Raw genomic sequence first — 18,684 nt, 5'->3', positions numbered from 1 at the left:
ATTGTGATTCCTGCATTGCAGGGGATTGGACTACATGACCCTACGTGACCCTCCTACTCTACAATTCTATGATCTAGTGAAAAATCTAGACCAACATGAGACCTTAACATCATGTGACTGTTTGATAAGCTGCTGGCACAAATTAATGAATGGGGTGCACTTTGTGGGGGGAGTATACTGAAGCTCCACTGAATTCAAAGAAATGTAAACATGCTGGACTTCCTTTGAACTTCTCCCAATTATGTAAAATTTGTGCAGCGTTGATTTTTCTCCTGCATCAGTGATCTATTCATTGATTTTCCCAGAGAACACTTCACTTCTCTACTCTTTTAAAGATGATTACCACAAGCTTATTTATTCAGGCTGATTATTCACAGATCTGCTTTTCCACTCAGGTCGTGTTCCTCTGTAATTAAACTAAAAATCAAAATCTAGTTTGAAAATGAATACGTACCTCCACACATTTAAAATAGGGTCATGTAAAATAGCTGCTGATCAAGAAACAGCAACTCAGAGATGGAAATAGATTTTCACATAGATCCTGTAGGATGGGGCCACATCCTGCAGCACTATGAATACCCAGGTCCAAATTTTTACTAGTCAATGGCTATTAGTCATGGCAGCTATTTTTTAGCTCTGGTATCAGAGGCATTTGAAGACACAAGTAGGAGAAGAATGTTCATGAACTACTTGTGGGCTTCCTAGAGGCATCTGGTTGGTCACTGTAGGAACAGGAAGCTGGACCAAGCAGGCTTTTGCTCTGATCCAGTGGGACTCTTCCAAAGCAGATCAATGTCATTAACAGTTTCTGAGTGAATCTTGGGATCACAGAATCATGCTGCTGTTGATGACAGTCAGATGTTCAGTTGCTGGGAGGTAGAGAGGGTTGCAAGTCTTATAGGAGATTATAATCCTATGGTAAGCAACATGGATGTGGAAATCTTATGACAGGGAAGGGTACCTGAGAGTCTTCAGATTTTGGATTCCAACTCCCATCAGCCCCAGCAAGCAGCACCAATGGTCTGCGATAATGAGAACTGCAGACAAGCAACATTTGGATGCTGATAGGTTCTGTATCCTTGTGCTGTGGCATTTGGATGGCTACTACTGTATTTCATTAGTAAATAGATGCTTACGAAGATATGCAAGGTACATATGTCTAAAAATATAGTTAGCTATTCAGAAGCTGGTTTACCTTTTCTAGATCAGGTTCCCGCAAAGCTAGTGCAAGCTCATTATTATCCATTACAGATGCTGCTGCAACATCCAAAGGAGTTGATCCACGCATAGAAGGGGATGCTGTTAAGAGAACATTTCAGAAATGTTTAATGTATATAATAGGTTTGCCATACGTCCAGAATTTCCCAGACATATCTGGAATACTGCATTCGTCAGCAGTGTCCAGATGGAAGTTGCCCAAATGTCTGGGAAAATGTGGGCAGCAATTTTCTTTTCGCTCAACAACTTTGGGCAAACTCAACAACTTTTCTGTCCGGATTTCCACTGTTTGAAATATGGCAGCCCTAGTATATAAAATGTAAAGAAGTAGCGTGACTTACAAATAAATATCACAGCTAAGCAAAATTACTACCCAAATGACACAGGTTTTATGTTATAGGTGAGGTTCTTAATTTTAAAAATGAACCTATGTACTTTTTATTCAGTCAATGTCATTACAGTTTTTAATGTAATTTAGTAACAGTATCATAAAAAACACTTTGCTTCACATGTCCAGTATAGAAAAATCTGTTCTGGGAAGGCTGTTCTGTAGAACTACTGTGGTAGTGAACGCAAAGCCACTCACTAACATGCTGGGGCTTTGAACAAATGTGGAATCCACAACCTGTGGACTCCAAAGACTTCTTAGAAAGCAACAGAATATATGGGTTATGAATGGAAGGAACAGAAGGCTCTTTAGAATACTTACCAAGCCCAACACTGCTGTTTTCCAAAAGATAGCTAAGATGATCAAACATAGCCTTTTGATTCTGCCTGCTGATGCGGCAAAAATAACATAGAAAACGACAGCAATTTGCCACCATCTTAGGAAAGGTGATTTCCTAGACAAACAATACTATGTTAGAAACATGGAACAGTTTGCAAAAAAAAACCACACCCTATGGATTTTAATATTTTTGATGTGTTTTGTGAATTTTTGCAGCTACCAAAAATTCCTTATTTTACAAAACATGGTCCTGCAAGTTATTTCTTCTGCACATCTTCCAAAACAGGCATTTGGAACGCTACACATTTCTAATCTATTCTGAAGTGGAGGCCATCTGCAGAAATCAAAATGCAACAAAAATAATTTAGCTTAATTTGATTTAAATCCATGAGTTCATCTTAATTTCCCTTCAAATTAATATTTTGAGGATCACTATATACCAGGGGTAGGCAACCTAAGGCCCGTGGGCCGGATGCGGCCAAATCGCCTTCTCAATCCATCCCGCGGACGGTCCAGTAACCAGCATGTTTTTACACGAGTAGAATGTGTGCTTTTATTTAAAATGCATCTCTGGGTTATTTGTGGGGCATAAGAATTCATTCATTTATTATTTTTCCAAAATATAGTCCGGCCCACCACATGGTCTGAGGGACAGTAGACTGGCCCACAGCTGAAAAAGGTTGCTGACCCCTGCTAGATACTAACACACTTAAAGCTCTTTCTATCTTGTTTGTCTTTGAATTTCATATGCAGTTAAGATTAAACCAATACCTAGGAACTTTTCTGTATCCATAAGAAAATATAGCACCACACTCATTTTTAAATTTAATTAAAATTAAATTAGACACAGAGCAACAAAGAATGGTTTTTATGTCTATCTTTATAGCAAAAAGGGGCATGGTGTTTTTTTCCAAGTAAATTCTTAAGGGCGGTATCCAATGCATATGGGGGAAGAGAAAGAGGCCGATACAGAGGAGGATGCTTTCAGCCTTCCTCTCCATTCACCAATTTCTGCTTCCAAAACATACCAAGCTAAGGAGAACCATGTGCTCACTACCTGGTAGAGCAAAGAAATGAAGGTATAAATTGAGATGCGTATCTTGAGTATGGATGCTGCCTATTCACACTGAATTTCCTTCCAGTCTGGAAGGGGGTGCACATTCCATTAAAAGAATGTAGCCCAGATACCGCATCCGCACCTGGATGCATGTTGAATTTAGGATTGGGGCTCCAATTCTAGGAACTGATATGCATCTAGGAGCCTGATTCATCATATGTATCTCCTTCATTGGAAATGGATTTTGAACCTTAATGAAAGTTAAGCTGCTAACTATAAACTGTGTACTCACTCTACCTTTAAAACACCTTCAAAACACATTTTGTTCCCCTCCACGAATTCTGGGCACTGTGGTTTGCTAAGAGTTTCTGGGAATTGTAGCTCTGTGAGAGGTAAACTACAGTGCTCAGAATTCTGTGAGGGAAAGAATGTGGTTCAAATGTGCTTTAAAGGCATAGTGTGTACACAGTCTATGTCTGGCATTACAGTCAATATTTAAAATGTCTTCTTACCTTTGACTCTCCTCCTCCAAGTACGTTCACCATTACCTCCATCACAGTCTCATGCATACCTAATGCTCTCATAAGATTAGGATGTTGGTAAAAAACTTTATTGTTCATTATATCCCTACGATGAAAAAAAAATCAAATATTTAAAAATATACCAACCACTTTACAATAATAAATAAGAATACAATAATAATTGTTTCAACTATTTCCCTTTAGTACCATGTCATATAAGAGAAAGAATTTTAGGAGGGCATGCTCTGCAAAAATTATGCAGGCTGCCACTCTGCATTCAGTGATAGATAGAAGCGGCATGAAATCACTATGGTGGCGGCTCATCTTTTCACATTCAAAATGTATGAATATCTTCAAAATAAACAGAAGCTCATGAGAGTTGTTTCCCCCCATAACTGTTTAGTATCATAGAATCATACAATCATAGAGTTGGAAGAGATCACAAGGGCCATCGAGTCCAACCCCCTGCCAAGCAGGAAACACCATCAGAGCACTCCTGACATATGGTTGTCAAGCCTCTGCTTAAAGACCTCCAAAGTAGGAGACTCCACCACACTCCTTGGCAGCAAATTCCACTGTCGAACAGCTCTTACTGTCAGGAAGTTCTTCCTAATGTTTAGGTGGAATCTTCTTTCTTGTAGTTTGGATCCATTGCTCCGTGTCCGCTTCTCTGGAGCAGCAGAAAACAACCTTTCTCCCTCCTCTATGTGACATCCTTTTATATATTTGAACATGGCTATCATATCACCCCTTAACCTCCTCTTCTCCAGGCTAAACATGCCCAGCTCCCTCAGCCGTTCCTCATAAGGCATCGTTTCCAGGCCTTTGACCATTTTGATTAGACCTAGGATTAATCAAACAAATTAAGAGAAAAGAAAAAGGGTTTTACCCTAATCCACGAATCATAAGCTTCTCTTCTTCCTTGCCCATTCTGACACTGAGGAGAGACCGGATCTGACCAAGAGAAGCAAGTAAGCTGATTGTATCTTCCACAGATACGCCATTTATAGTGTATGTCTTTGGCAAGGCTCGAACCAGGCCACCAACTCCATCATATTGGCGGTGTAGCAAAACGAACATGGCCCTCACCAACTCTGGGTCTTCTATGACTGATTCTTGAGCCCATCGTACCATGGTCTCTGAGATCAGCTGTTGGAGAGTTGCTAAATGTAGAAAGCATTAAGACAAATATATAGCAATGCTTTTTCACCTTCAGCTCCAGCTAGTTAAGTGTATAATATGCTATATGTATTAGAACTAGAAATTTAGAAAAATGCCTTTACTGAATATTCTTACTAAATCAATAATACATAGTTAAGCTGATTAAAAGGTAATGGGAAGACAGAAGTGACATTGGATTTTAAAGTATTACTATCATATTCACCTGCTAAAGCTTTCATAAATCATTTGCCAAAAAAAAATCTTTTTTTAATTTATGGAAACGTATCATTGAAGTTTTTTTAAAAAAACACATGCAGCAGCAAAGCTGCGAATAATTTCTGGTTTGAATAAAATTATTTGTTGAAAGCAAAACAATCAATGGGTACACTGGCAAAATGGCAACTATATTTGATGTATTATTCTCAGTCTGGGGGAAAACACACGCAGCTTGAAAAAATGCTAATGCTGTGAGCATGTCAGACACATTACCAGCATTCTTTGGAATGCTGCCAGACCCTATGTCACCATCACACAGAGGGAGCCAGCCTGGGCAGAACAAACCAGCGTCATTTCTTTCACATTACCAACATACAAGAAACACAGAGAACCAGGCAGCATCACAGGGAAGGGGAATTCATGGCACTATTTTGTAAAGCAGGCACAGACACATACAAACGCTTTCAGGAATGCACTTCTTTTTCTGCCCAGCCCTATGCCACAATCAAAGAAAGACACATAAACAGGCACAAATATGCAAACAGGCTCAGGAAGCTTCTAGCTCACATTCACATGGGGAAATCACCCTCCCCTTTCCCAGTAGCCATCATTCATTGAAAAAAGGATGGTAGTTTTTGTGTTCACGGAAACTTGTATAGAAAAAGAAGTTGCGGTTAGATTCAGACAAACATATCAGACTCTGCTTGATGCAATTAAATCATCATGGGTTTTTTTTTATTATATCCACATGCTACTTTACTTACATGGCTTTTTAGCATCATCATCAATGGGCTTCTCAGCTTGTTTCTTTTTCAAGTGTGTGACTCTTTCCACAAGATATAGCAGGCGACCTTTAAGAGTTAAATCACTATTTCCATCCAGAATTCCATCTTCATCTAACTGAATTCCTAGGTATAAAAAAATCAAACGTTTATTAGATATCTAGAAGTCAAAAAGATACTCTTTGGGGGGGGGCTAAAGAAGGCTGCCTGCCCTCCACGCCCCCCTTTTACTCTGGGTGGGAGGTCCATCTTGAAAGCTAAATGGAAACCATGATTTTTATCTACAGTGCATCAGAACCAAACTTCCAGCATATTATCTCAGCGGCAGAACATAAGCTCAGGTCACCAGAGTGTGTGTGCAGAGTGCACTCCCAAGTGAGGCGGGGCACAGAGAGAGCCCGCTGTGGTGTGCCTCACAAACCACACCTGGAGTGCATACGCCGCAGCCTCTCTCCACCCCCAGGTCAAGCTTCACCCAAGGATAGAGCTGCCATGGCTGGCTGCCTTGCATGCTGCACATGACATCACAGCAGTTGCTACCGACTCCTCTCTCTCCACTCCCAACTCAGGCATGACCTGGGAATGGAGTTGTGGCTGGTGGCAATGGGCACGAGGAAGCTGGCTGTCTCTGCAGTTCCCTCGTGCGCCAGAGCCAGGCTTCAATGAGAGAGCCTGTGTGTGGGCTCCTGGTTACGCCCCCTTAAAAAACACGCCTGGGCCATGGCCCCCACAGCTCCCCTTTAACTAAGCCAGTGTACAGTGGTACCTCGGTTTACAAACTTAATCCGTTCCAGAAGTCCGTTCTTAAACCAAAACCATTCTTAAACTGAGGTGCACTTTCCCTAATGAGGCCTCCCGCCAGTGCCCTTCCACTGTTCGGATTCTTAGACCGAGGTAAAGTTCGCAAACCAAAACACTACTTCCAGCTTTGCGGAGTTCGTAAACCGAATTGTTCGTAAACAGGGCTGTTCTTAAACTGAGGTACCACTGTATTTAGAAAAAAGAAAAATAGCCACTGCCACCGTGGCTGCTGAGAAGACTCAAGCAAGGAGAAGGGTACTCAGGCAACAGTGGTGTCCCTGCAAACATCACCAGTGACATAGGCCACATTATTTGCCCCAACATGCCACATGGTGCCAGGTCTGCTCAGTTCTGCAAAAACCTTTACTGTTAATGACCTACAAATCAAGCCACAATTTTGCTTCAAACAGTAATGCAGCCATTACAAGGTAAAAAACTGATTTTTACTATCTTGTCATGATTGTCAGTTACTTATCTGCAGTGTTGCATAGCTTCTACACTGGTTCTTTTACATGCCTGAAAATATGTACTTTAGTAGCCCAAGTTCAATGAATCAAGGCTACAGCTTGCCACTATCATGGAAGCTGTATTTTCCACAACCCATGCAATTTTTTAATGCTTCAAATGGCAGCCAATATGAGATTGGTGGGCCCAAACCTCATAATGACCTACCTGTCCATGTGTCACCACAACACTATTAAAATGAGGTTGCCTGCTGAGGGGGAAAGTGGGAAACAGGAAGACTGATGCAGACCCAAAGGCTTTGTAATTTCTCTAATATATCTTTGAGTTTTCTAATAAAATTGATGAAACTATTTTATTTGTTTAAGCAAATAAAACAAGAGTAAGAATAAGAACAAGAAAAATTTACCACAGTGTGCCATCAAATCTTCATGAAAATCCAAGAGGTGATCCCTTATTTCTTCAGGACAAGGGCAATCATTTTTATCATCCTTAAAATTCAGCAGCATATTAATCTTTGAAAAACATACAAATTAATAATTACATTTCAGATATGTTTACAAGGTTATGTATAGGATAGGAGGAAACTTTTTACTATTAGACTTCCAATAGCAGCTTAATATTCCCTATCTTCCTTGATGAGAAAAAGCCTCCTGCTCTAAGCTAATCTCTGGGGTGGAGGGAAGAGGGGAGGAATCCCTGTTTCACAAGCAGATGTCCTTTAGACTCTTTAAAGGTAAAGGTAAAGGGACCCCTGAAAATTAAGTCCAATCGTGAACAACTCTGGGGCTTGGGCGCTTATCTCACTTTACAGGCCAAGAGAGCCAGCGTTTGTCCGCTTCCACAGGCAGTTTTTCCAGGTCATGTGGCCAGCATGACTAAGCCGCTTCTGGCGAAACCAGAGCAGCGCATGGAAACACATTTACCTTCCCACTGGAGCGGTAACCATTTATCTACTTGCACTGCATGCTTTTGAACTGCTAGGTTGGCAGGAGCTGGGACCGAACAATGGGAGCTCACGCCGTTGCGGGGATTCGAACCGCTGACCTTTCAATCAGCAAGCCCAAGCGACACAGTGGTTTAACCCACAGTGCCACCCTTAGACTCTTTAGCCATGACAATTAAATGGAACCTTGATGTATGGAGACAATATATTTCAATATCTGGAGCTAGCTGAAGGTCATCACCTGATTTAGAGCACCTAGCATCTAGCCATTTGCTGGAAAAACCAAAACAATTCTTCTGTTATTGTATCTACCAAAAATCTGATGATGTATTGGTCAGGAAAAGCAGTATGCAATGCAAACTGATTCTAACCTTGAACAAAACTTGAATATAAGAAGCTGCCTCCTATTTTATGTTATACCTGTTCCTGTGGTGGAGACCGAAACTCCTTTGTTTTCTTGGCTGTCAGTGCTGCAGACATATTTAATGCCTGCATAACCTCATTGTATCGGAAACGCTGATTCTCTTGAAGTTTTAATACAAAATCATCTGAAAATGCTACAATGGCTTCTATCCGATGGCGTATCTGACAGTCACAAAGGTACTGAAGTAAATGACACATCTGAAAGAGAATGAACAAGGGGGAAAAGTTACAAAACACAAACTATTAAAATTCAACTAGATTTTTTTTAAGGGTTAGATGTATGCAAATGATGGGCAACCTCATGGCAAACAACACTCTTTTCTTTCAGTAGTGGTAATATGTAAGTTTATCCACATAACCCTTATTTTTCTAATTCTCTTTTTGAGTTGTGATATTTGTGGGTTAGCCCCACACTTTGTAACACAACCCAAACACCTTTCTGTTTTGGGGATTTTTCAAAGTCTTTGATTTCAGGTTTTTATTACCTCTCGTTCTGAATACTATAAAAAAGTCTACCCTCTTGCCTTCACATATCTCAGCACAAACCTTTAATTTCTGTTTTGAATCATTCTGTTCATATAAACTTGTTTGCTTGTTTGTGTGAAGTACTTTCCTCCATGGATTGCCTTCAATCCAGAAGGTAAGAGACTCAGGCCTAGGGGACAAAAGTAGTCCTCCAGGCTTCTCTACTTAGCCCTCTGGACTATCCTCAGGCCACACCTCTTACCAGTGCCTTTGCCTGAATGGTAGATGTCCTTGAAGTGATAATGCCTCTTGCTTGCCTGGATGGAGGATAGAGAAATGTGGATGGGTGAAAAAAACCAGCCATAGCAGATGTCATTATGATAGATTATTTCATGATTACCTGCAATTTCACTGGCTCGGGAAGTTTCATTTGAAGGAGTCCTTCTTCTGGGACCTTCTCTCCTCCTGTCTCCAAATTTAGTCCATCTGCAATTAATTCTTTTTTTGCTATTACTCGAGTCTCATCCTCATGGACTGTGTCTTCCTTAAAAACACTAGGTTCAATCAGCTGCAAGATATGCTTCAGGTCTCCATTATGGAAGATCCCCATTATGAGAAGAGTGTAAAAAAGCTTGATCAAAGGAACAAAGAGAAACTCTGTAGTCCCACCTACTGGATCTCTGACATGGAGGCTACCCTCTTGAACTGCCTCCGTCAGCATCTCTATGGTTTTAGTCTTCAATATTTCCAGAGGAAATTCAGGACTGTACTGATAACACTCATTGTTGATTCTTACAAAACTGGGAGAGGAAAACTGCATTCTGGGCCGTAGGGAAGTGCTGAGTCCTATGCCAGGTAGGCCATGCTTTTTGTTTTCATCAGGGAACAGAGTAATGCTCTTAGTCTCATCTGTCATGGGAACAATAAATTCATTGTTCATCATCAGCCTTGCAGTAGCATAAGTACTAAGATGAATGTCAATTAGAAGGTCATAATAGCCGGCACGTAACAAGCCCGGCATATACTTGTTCTCAATTGCATAAAGAAGCTGAGACTCATCCACATGGCTGCACATGGCATGCGCTACTCGATTATTCCCAAGAGCACAAACAGCTGAGTACAGTCTGAGAGTATGGTAGTGGAATTTCAACAATTCTTCTTGTTCTGACAATTCTAAAATGTCTATAGACCTGTGGAAAAGAAAGTTTAATAATAACTTCACTATCTAGGAAAAGTGAAGTGTTATTTTTTATAAAAATCACTGAGAACGGGTCAACCCGCATGAGTATGAAAATTGTTGCTTAAGTGAAATGAAAATATTGTATTAAGTAGGAGCTGCAACAAAAAAATGTAAGTATTTTTTACCCTGATCTTCAGTCAAAAAACGGTTTTCAGAGTGGTGCACAAATAACAGTAACAAGGTGGCCCCCATCATGCTGCTCAACATATCAATATGACCAATGAAACAATGGGGATCAATTTCATTCCCTCCTCCAATTATGGTGTTTTGAAGTTGCTTCTCCCTTTGGCTGGCTCCCTTAGATAACTCTCCGCTTGGCTCAGAATGTTGATGGACAGATTCAAGTTCTGCCAGTTGATGGTGACAGCAGCTGAAGCTAAACAAAGGCTTCTGAAGGACTGCAGAAGTGTTTGTCCTAAGGAAGTGACAGAACATGGTGCTGCTCCTAATTTGTTGAGGGGGTGAGAACTGCTGGCTGTTTTGGGTTCACCCACCAAGCGTCTAGCAATGACTAGAAATCACAGCGAGGAAGAAGAACACCATATTAAAAATTCAAGGCACCCAATGTAGTCTGCAGGCAAGTCACCACAATTTAAATGATACTAAGATGCTATGCCCCTGTTCCTCAGGAAGACCATCACAGCAAGGGGAAAGCTAACCTGCTCCTATCCTATCCTATCCCATCAACCAGAGGAGGAGCAATTGCAAGGAGCTTTCCCCCACTCTCCCTGCCAGAAGGACCACACTGCTCCAAATTCCAGTTGCTCTGAGACTTCAGAACTAATGAGAAGAGTATTCTAGTCCCATTCATTAGCCTGAGGACTATGGCCCATATGGCTGTGTGTGTATTTATGAGGTGCGGTGGGGAGTGTATTATTCAGAATATTTTGACTGAAAGGGGAAAACTTCAAAGGGCTGTGTCTAATTATGTCCGTCAATTGCTGGAAGACACTTTGATCCACTGGAGGCTTTCAAGAGCGGAACAGGGAGGAAGGCAATTTTCACTTATTCCCCCTCCCATAACCTCCTGCACTCCATAACTCACCATATCTGGTCAAGAGGGTTGGGGGACAGCATGAGGATGCGGGTGATACAGTGATGCTGTAAATCAGCAAATATCACCTCCCTCCCTGATCTATTGATGTACGTCTTCGCTAGATCAAAGATCCTTGGTCAGTGGAGAGGCACCATTGGATACATCCCAAAATTAATAAAGTACAGAAACATAAAGCTCCGGAAATATGATTTGTCATTGCATGAATGTCACCATAATATTCCACCTTGATTTATAAATGCAAACAAGGAATACCTGTTTTCCTCTGGGATGTGAAGTGACATGAACTGCAAAGGCTCCAGGCACTGTACTGACCAGCCTTGACGTTCACTGATCCGTGATATGTCAACTTTCAGAAAGTGGTTTGGTACTCTACTCCAAAGCACATGTGTCAGAAACTGAACATGCAGACGGGGAGGGCACTGGGGGACTGGGTTTTTGTGCTCACTTTTGAACAGGCCAGCTGACAATGGCATTACATTCTGGAAAGAGCAAGGCAGAGTTGCAAAAATTAAGACTCCATACAAAGCATACAAAGCAAAGACTCCATACAAGCAAAGACTCCATACAAAGCATGACGAGTCTACAGCCCCCCCCCCCCCTTCTGACTGTGCGCAAAAGGCTTGTGGTTCGCTTGGTTTCCTGGGAGGAAATATACAGCTTTCATGTGAAGACTGACAGCATTTATGGGTTCCATGTTTTTGTTTTTATCTTATTATAGAAAGACTATTGAATATACTGTTTCTTAGTAGCATCCTCCAGAAAAGTCAAGGTTTGGGCATAAAGCTACCTAATAATTGAAAGGGAACTGGAAAAACAATCCCCCTCCTCCACGTACAGTGGTACCTTGGGTTAAGTACTTCATTCGTTCCAGAGGCCCGTTCTTAACCTGAAACTGTTCTTAACCTGAAGCACTATTTCTGGGTTAGCAGAGTCTGTAACCTGAAGTGTATGTAAGTAAGTGAGTAAGTAGGAGGAGAGACCTCTCAACACTATGTGATACTGTTTCGAAGGTTTATGAACTCAAAGAAAAACCCCAATATTACAAACATTCTAAATTCAACAACACAGCACAGGAACAAATGGTTTTAAAATTACCTTTATTCTTCCCAATTCAAATTGGAAAACATTGGGGCTTGTGGCTTGTGCAAATACTGCAGGGAATAATTTAGTGCTTGGTTCAACCTAAATTATGAACAAACAGAAATGCATTATAATTCAAGATGATAAGTGCATGAAACAAACACAGCTGAGGATGAAATTTCTGGGAATGGAAATTTATTTTCCATGAATACTCCATAATAATAATAATAATAATAATAATAATAATAATAATAATAATAATAATTAAAGATGAGTCTAGTTGTCTGTTCTTGAACAAGTGACAACCTAAGAAGAATTACCTGATAATAGGTGCTTAGCTCTTTGCCATTAGCTGTGAAGGACAGGACACCAGTTGCAGCATCAACCGAACAGCCAATCTCGAGCCCATTGTTATTGCGCCCTTGCCCGGGACTCATGCTCTCACCAGCGCATACCATATAGCAGTTGCTGCGTTTGATGCTGTATTTCAAAAGATGTGCAGCATATGAGATACTGTGGAAGCTGAATGTTGCAAACCAAGATCTCAAACTCCACTGGGCTCCAGTGTACACATGGGCACCTGCATGCATAGGGGCTACATTATTCTAACTATGCACTTATGTCCTACTAGAATCATTAGGAATTCACACACCCTTCACTTTCAAGGGCTTGCATCCAATGTCCTAGTTCAGATCATAATTCCAGGCTTCATAAACCATGATTAATGAAGCTGGGAAGCAGTGCTGAGGCCAAGGACTCCTCTCTCTACCTGTGTGACACTTGTGCGCTTCATTTCTTGCTGGTATTAAACCAAACTTCCCTGTTATGTCGAAAGTGGGGAACTCTAGCTTAATGTCAGCCAATAAGATAGCATAATAAACCCAGATATTATTTAGGCTTGTTAATTAATATTAAGCTAGAGCTCCCTGTTCAGACATAATGAGGAACTCTGGCTTAGCCTAAGTCAGAAATGAAGGGCTGAAGCGGCACAGAAGGGGAAGGTGAGGGGATGAATGACTGGTCCCAATGTTTGTTCCCAGCTTTTATGAAGCCTGAAATGATCATTCAAACTGAACTGCTCTCTATAAATGTGGAATAATAGCACAGAGCTACATTTAATGTTATTTAACTACAAAAACAGCAGCCAGTATTTTTCACTACATAGACAGAGAAAGGGTTCTGTAATTTACGTTCCAAAGTCTACTAAGTGTATTTAGATCACAGTTTGCATTGGATTGAAAAAAATTAAAAACACAAAGCTTCACGAAGCCCTTTACAGAAATAAAATAAAATACATGTCTTCATATCTTCCTCAGGAATAAACTAGACAAAAGGGCAACAGAATGCATTTTTTAAAAGATGATATATTTGGCAAGTGATTATATATAATTTTGAAACACACAAACAAAAAATAGAAACATTACAAATCAACAGAGCATCCTTAGTCTTATAATGGAATCACTATGATGCACAAGTTTTGATATCACATAATTCCGATCTAAAGAGAAACAAAACTAACCTCTCATGAACTTTTCCTTTTTCATCTCCTAGGGTTACGGTAACAGTACGGACTCTATCCAAATCAAAGCTTGTGTCATACTGATGGAAGTCAGATGTAATCCAGCCCACCCAGACATTAGCAGGTTCTTGTCCAGGAAAGATACGCACAGAATAATAATACTGTCAAGAAATTTAAAAAGACCCAAAATATTAATTTCCCGTTTTGAGCGAGAACTTCCTTCTTGCATAAAAATCCATAGCTGACTCATAATTAGGAATTAGACAAAACCTATATTGTGTTTTCAATTTCATTTTGTCCCCAAACAGCCCCTTCGTTGACCTACTGGTCAGTACAAATTTTTAAACGCTCATCTTTGTAAATTGGTTGAATGGCATGGTCCTGCAAAGTTTTTTCTAATATAAAGTAATTCCATGTCCTGCATGGGATATTACTGGTAGCACTGGCCAATGTGCTTCAACTGTGAAAATACACCATTAAATAACGTCAGTGAAGTTCCTATGTGATAGTAGATTGACTTTAAATATCCATATTGTGTTATTTATAGACACCATTGACGAATATGATGATGAAAGCATTATAAAAGCTATTGACAATTATTATAGTAAAAGCATCTGTACAAAACTGGGTAATTAACAGCTTTGAAACTAACACTGATAATTTGGTAAGATAAGCATTGTATTTGACAAAAAAATCTGTGTGTATATTAGGAAGAGAATGTGAGGAGGACATAATGATGGAAACCTACACCAGATTTGATTAAAACTGGTCTCAAATTTATTGGCTGCAGATTCCAGACCTTTTGGTGTTGCATGGGCAGCCTAATCCTACCAGGCCAATTGGTGGGGAAGGAATGAAGGCTGCTTTACGACAGCTGATAGTATAAGCCACTCTCTCTGCTTGCCATCACCAACCTGGGAGTGTGGACAGCTATGAGCCCCTACTTCTAAGACTGCTTAAGGGCACCTCACTGGGTCCATCAGGGAACTCACCCCTTGGTTGTGGTGCTGTCCAGTGCCTACAAACTAGTCAGCTAGTTATCAACACTATAATAGCAAGCATATTCGGGTCCAAAAGGTTAAGGGAAACATAGCCCTTGGGATCAGTACTCAACCAGAGGCTCAAATAAACTGCTTCTCAGCTTAGCTGTTGGCCAAAGGTAAAGGTAAAGGGACCCATGACCATTAGGTCCAGTCGTCGTGGCTGACTCTGGGGTTGCGGCGCTCACTTTATTGGCTGAGGAAGCCAGTGTACAGCTTCCAGGTCATGTGGCCAGCATGACCGAGCCACTTCTGGTGAACCAGAGCAGCGCACAGAAACGCCATTTACCCTCCCGCCGGAGCAGTACCTATTTATCTACTTGCACTTTGACGTGCTTTCGAACTGCTAAGTTGGCAGGAGCAGGGACCAAGCAACAGGAGCTCACCCCGTCATAGGGATTCGAACCGCCGACCTTCTGATCGGCAAGTCCTAGGCTCTGTGGTTTAACCCACAGTGCCACCCACGTCCCAGCTGTTGGCTATCATCTAACAAATGAAGGACAACCGCAGAATATTAAGTAACACTGGGTAAGAATAAAGCACAAGTCATTGCCCAGATTGGCTCTAAATCTAAAGTCATCAGCAGGCTGGTGTTGAGTGAGGGATTGCAAGAGGTGACATGGCTAAACAATATTACATCCTTTCGTCTTTCTCATCCCTCCATGCTAAGTAGAACACGGTAACTCCACTAAAGGTGGGAAACAACCAGCTTTGAAAGTCTACACATTGAATAAAAATTGAACACCAGTACATTTTGGTTCAGCCTTATAGTCAACACAATATAGCAATGATGAGCTAATAATAATAAATAAGGTTATAATTTAAATGTAATTCAGTAGCTGCGGTTCACGGATAAGCAGTTTATAGTCATCTATAAAATTAAAGAATGGTGCCTATGATAATTTCAAGCTGTTTATGTACTATCATAATAGAAAAAACATGGCAATTATCTGAGAAAACACAGTACAAATAGTAACACTAAGTTGCCATACTGTAGATGTTTGCATTAAGTAATCATAATCATCTCTTTCATCAGCTAGGACATCTTCAGTGAGCCTTGCAGAGTGGCTTGAGCTGTAGTCTGGCTTCGTCCTTCTCAGCATAAATCTGTAATATATCAAAATATTTGAGAGAGAATAAATAACCATTTTATAATTTCTGGATACAATGGTTCGATAAACATAATACTAAGCGCTCCATTTGATAAAATCTGTTTATGAGTTTATCAAACCTAGAATATGAAATATTTTTTTAAAAGGCACACAAACAGTGCTTAACCAAACTCCCCATTATTCAGTTTAATAATACGTCCTTCATAAATCTGCAGGATAACATACCCGTTTGAGTAATTTAGGCATACATTATCCTAGAGATTTGTGAAGAACATATTATTAAAATGAATAATGGTGTGGAAGGGGGGGTTGCCTGAGCACAGTTTGCTCATCTTAAAAAAAAATATAGTGTTGCATATATTCCAGTTTTGGAAAGAAGTCTTTAATTGGATAGAAGTCTAATAATCAAGCCATGCCCTAAGTCACAGAAAGATCTTGCTTCTCTGCCCCACCCACCCCAAGCTACCATCCCATCCAACTGTCTACACCCATTACCTGGCACACATTAAAATTGGTGAAGCCTTATAATGGGAACCCATGGCACTTATGCAGAAACACTGCTGTTGCCCTCCTAGATCAGTTATGGGTGGAGGTTAAGGATGCTGAGGAACAACCAGGTGTGGGGACAAGTAGGGAGCAACTGGAAGGGAAGGAGGGGGGGAAACTGAGATGGAGAAGACAGTGAAGTGACCAGGGGCAGAATGGTGGGGAGGAGACAGAGAGACTAATGTGTATTTGTGTGAATCGCTTGGGGTGCTGGGAGAGGGGTCACATGTGGAAAAAAAGAGAAAAGAAATAGTTTAGTGGCTGGGAGTGATCCTGAGAGAGAAAGGAGAAGGGAGTGTTGTATTTCAGAATGGATAATCCTGAAATAGAGGGGGGGGGGTGATTCTAAGAGAGAAAGGGGCAGGGTTGGGGATGGGTGATCCTGACAAAGAAAGAGATGCTGGATTTGAGAAACAACCCAGAAACAATATTTGAAGTCTACACTGAATTATCCAGCAGCAACAGGCACTGATTCTATGATGCAGAGGCAATTCCCAGAGAACAGTAAGCAGGAAATTTGCATGACCTTGAAAGTAAACAGTGTGGTTAAAATACCACAGAGAGATCAAGCCACTTGACCTTTGCTTGAGGCGTGAAGGTTTCTCTTGTGTGTAGTCTTTATGATTATTGAACTCTGATTTTACGGCTTCTTTTTCTATACGATCAGGTACAAGGTGACCATGAGCAGTCTTCATAAGAACTTCAAAGTCAGAATCTGCATCATAATCATCCAAGTCATTCTTTGGTCCAAGGCGGCCGGAACTGGGCACTCCTCCTCCAGGCATTTTAGAGAATACTTCTGCACATTCAATAGGCATGCTGAGCCGATAGAACATGATTTCTGTTTTACTATTCTGAGACCCAAAGGACTTCTGTGTGACCTTCAAGCATGGGGAGCTGTCCGCAGTACCATCTATTCTTGTAACCTACCAAATGCAAAAACTAAAATGTAAAATTAATGAAAAATGTAAAATTGAATGCACATTTACTTGCATTCAAAGGTTTTTAATAGCAAGTAAATATTAAAATATTAATATGAACATCACTGATGCATTTATAACAAGTTCGCAAGGTAAGATTACTATTAGTACAAGCTGCCCATTAGAGCATCAACAGTACAATTAAAAATTTAACCCTCCAACAGTTGCAAAAAGCACTTTAGTAATCTAATATTTAGGTAAAAAATACAGCAGTCAAGTCTTGGTTTTAAAAATGAAAACTGACTTCCTTTCAGCCCAGCTGCATCTTTACCTGCCTTACACCAGACATCATATACTACATCATATATGTGTAGTGCAGGTGGGTGTTGCTTGGCTGAAACTGCCTCTTGGGCCAAATGGAAAATCATGTGGGTCTAATTAGGCCCATAGACCAAAGGTCCCCCACTGCTGCTTTGTCTTAACCCCACAATGCTTTAGGGGATAGATCCCACACGGATATATAGACTATGTAAACTTTTCCCAACTTCATAATCTAGATCTGTTGTTTTCAACCTTAGGTGCCCAAGTGTTGTTGGACTACAACTTTCATCATCCCTAGTTAGCAGGACTAGCAGTAAGGGATGAGGAGAGTTGTAGTCCAACAACATCTGAAAGAAAATAAAACAAAGAACATCCAAGTACTGAGTGATATCTACATGGCATGGGGGGAAATCTAATTTAATACCACAATTGTTGCTTTATGTACTGGAGAGGGGGTATCTGCACTACCCCTTTCAACCTGGAATGATGGCACAATGGGACTTGCCACTGAAGCAGCCTTTCTCAACCTGTGGGTCCTCAGATGTTGTTGAACTACAACTCCCATCACCCCTAGCTAGCAAGGCCAGAGCTCAGGGATGATGGGAGTTGTAGTCCAACAACATCTGGGGACCCACAGGTTGAGAACCGCTGCACTGAAGGCTTGCAACCCTGCATTAGGCATCGACAGTTTGCGGTAAAATAAACTTGGGGATTGCATCTATGAAAGGTGCCTTCTACACTCACTGAGAAGAGAACTTAGCATACTGAATTCCACCAAGAAACATTACAACCATATGCAGGTTTATTCAGAAACAGGGATGTAGGAGAATTCTGCTCTGAGGAGACACTTTCCACCTGCTCATTCAGTGTTTAGGAATGGAATTCGCTGAAGTGAATGCAATGTGCATTTATTCGTATAACTTTTTTATTAAAAAATCTGCAAGCTTTACATAATTAATTACTTTGCTATAGTTCTGCAGAAGAATGGAATCAACACAGGCTAGGATGAATAAATGCCAAAATGAACATTTCTAACTTTGTTCAGGCCTACACAAAAGTAAGTCCCCACT

The 18,684-nt window shown here is 40.8% G+C and overlaps 1 protein-coding gene across 18 annotated transcripts in view; it reads right to left on the bottom strand.

Annotated features, from left to right (window-relative positions):
* RYR2 (ryanodine receptor 2) overlaps positions 1-18,684 on the bottom strand; it is a 246,048-nt gene that overhangs the window by 102,223 nt on the left and 125,141 nt on the right. For all 18 annotated transcript variants that reach the window (XM_081187964.1, XM_081187977.1, XM_081187974.1 and 15 more), the window contains 14 exons: positions 16,953-17,299; positions 15,708-15,822; positions 13,676-13,836; positions 12,477-12,636; positions 12,172-12,258; positions 11,329-11,555; positions 9,180-9,969; positions 8,312-8,512; positions 7,355-7,460; positions 5,665-5,808; positions 4,413-4,686; positions 3,515-3,629; positions 1,928-2,060; positions 1,196-1,299 (listed from right to left, as the gene is read on the bottom strand). In XM_081187964.1, the coding sequence (XP_081044090.1) occupies positions 1,196-1,299; positions 1,928-2,060; positions 3,515-3,629; positions 4,413-4,686; positions 5,665-5,808; positions 7,355-7,460; positions 8,312-8,512; positions 9,180-9,969; positions 11,329-11,555; positions 12,172-12,258; positions 12,477-12,636; positions 13,676-13,836; positions 15,708-15,822; positions 16,953-17,299 (2,964 nt within the window). The remainder of the gene's footprint in view (positions 1-1,195; positions 1,300-1,927; positions 2,061-3,514; positions 3,630-4,412; positions 4,687-5,664; positions 5,809-7,354; positions 7,461-8,311; positions 8,513-9,179; positions 9,970-11,328; positions 11,556-12,171; positions 12,259-12,476; positions 12,637-13,675; positions 13,837-15,707; positions 15,823-16,952; positions 17,300-18,684) is intronic.

The sequence above is a fragment of the Podarcis bocagei genome, assembly GCF_964188305.1.
Source record: "Podarcis bocagei genome assembly, chromosome: 3".
Lineage (NCBI taxonomy): Eukaryota > Metazoa > Chordata > Lepidosauria > Squamata > Lacertidae > Podarcis > Podarcis bocagei.
Note: the sequence above shows the minus strand (reverse complement) of the source record. Positions and strands in the feature narration are given on the sequence as shown.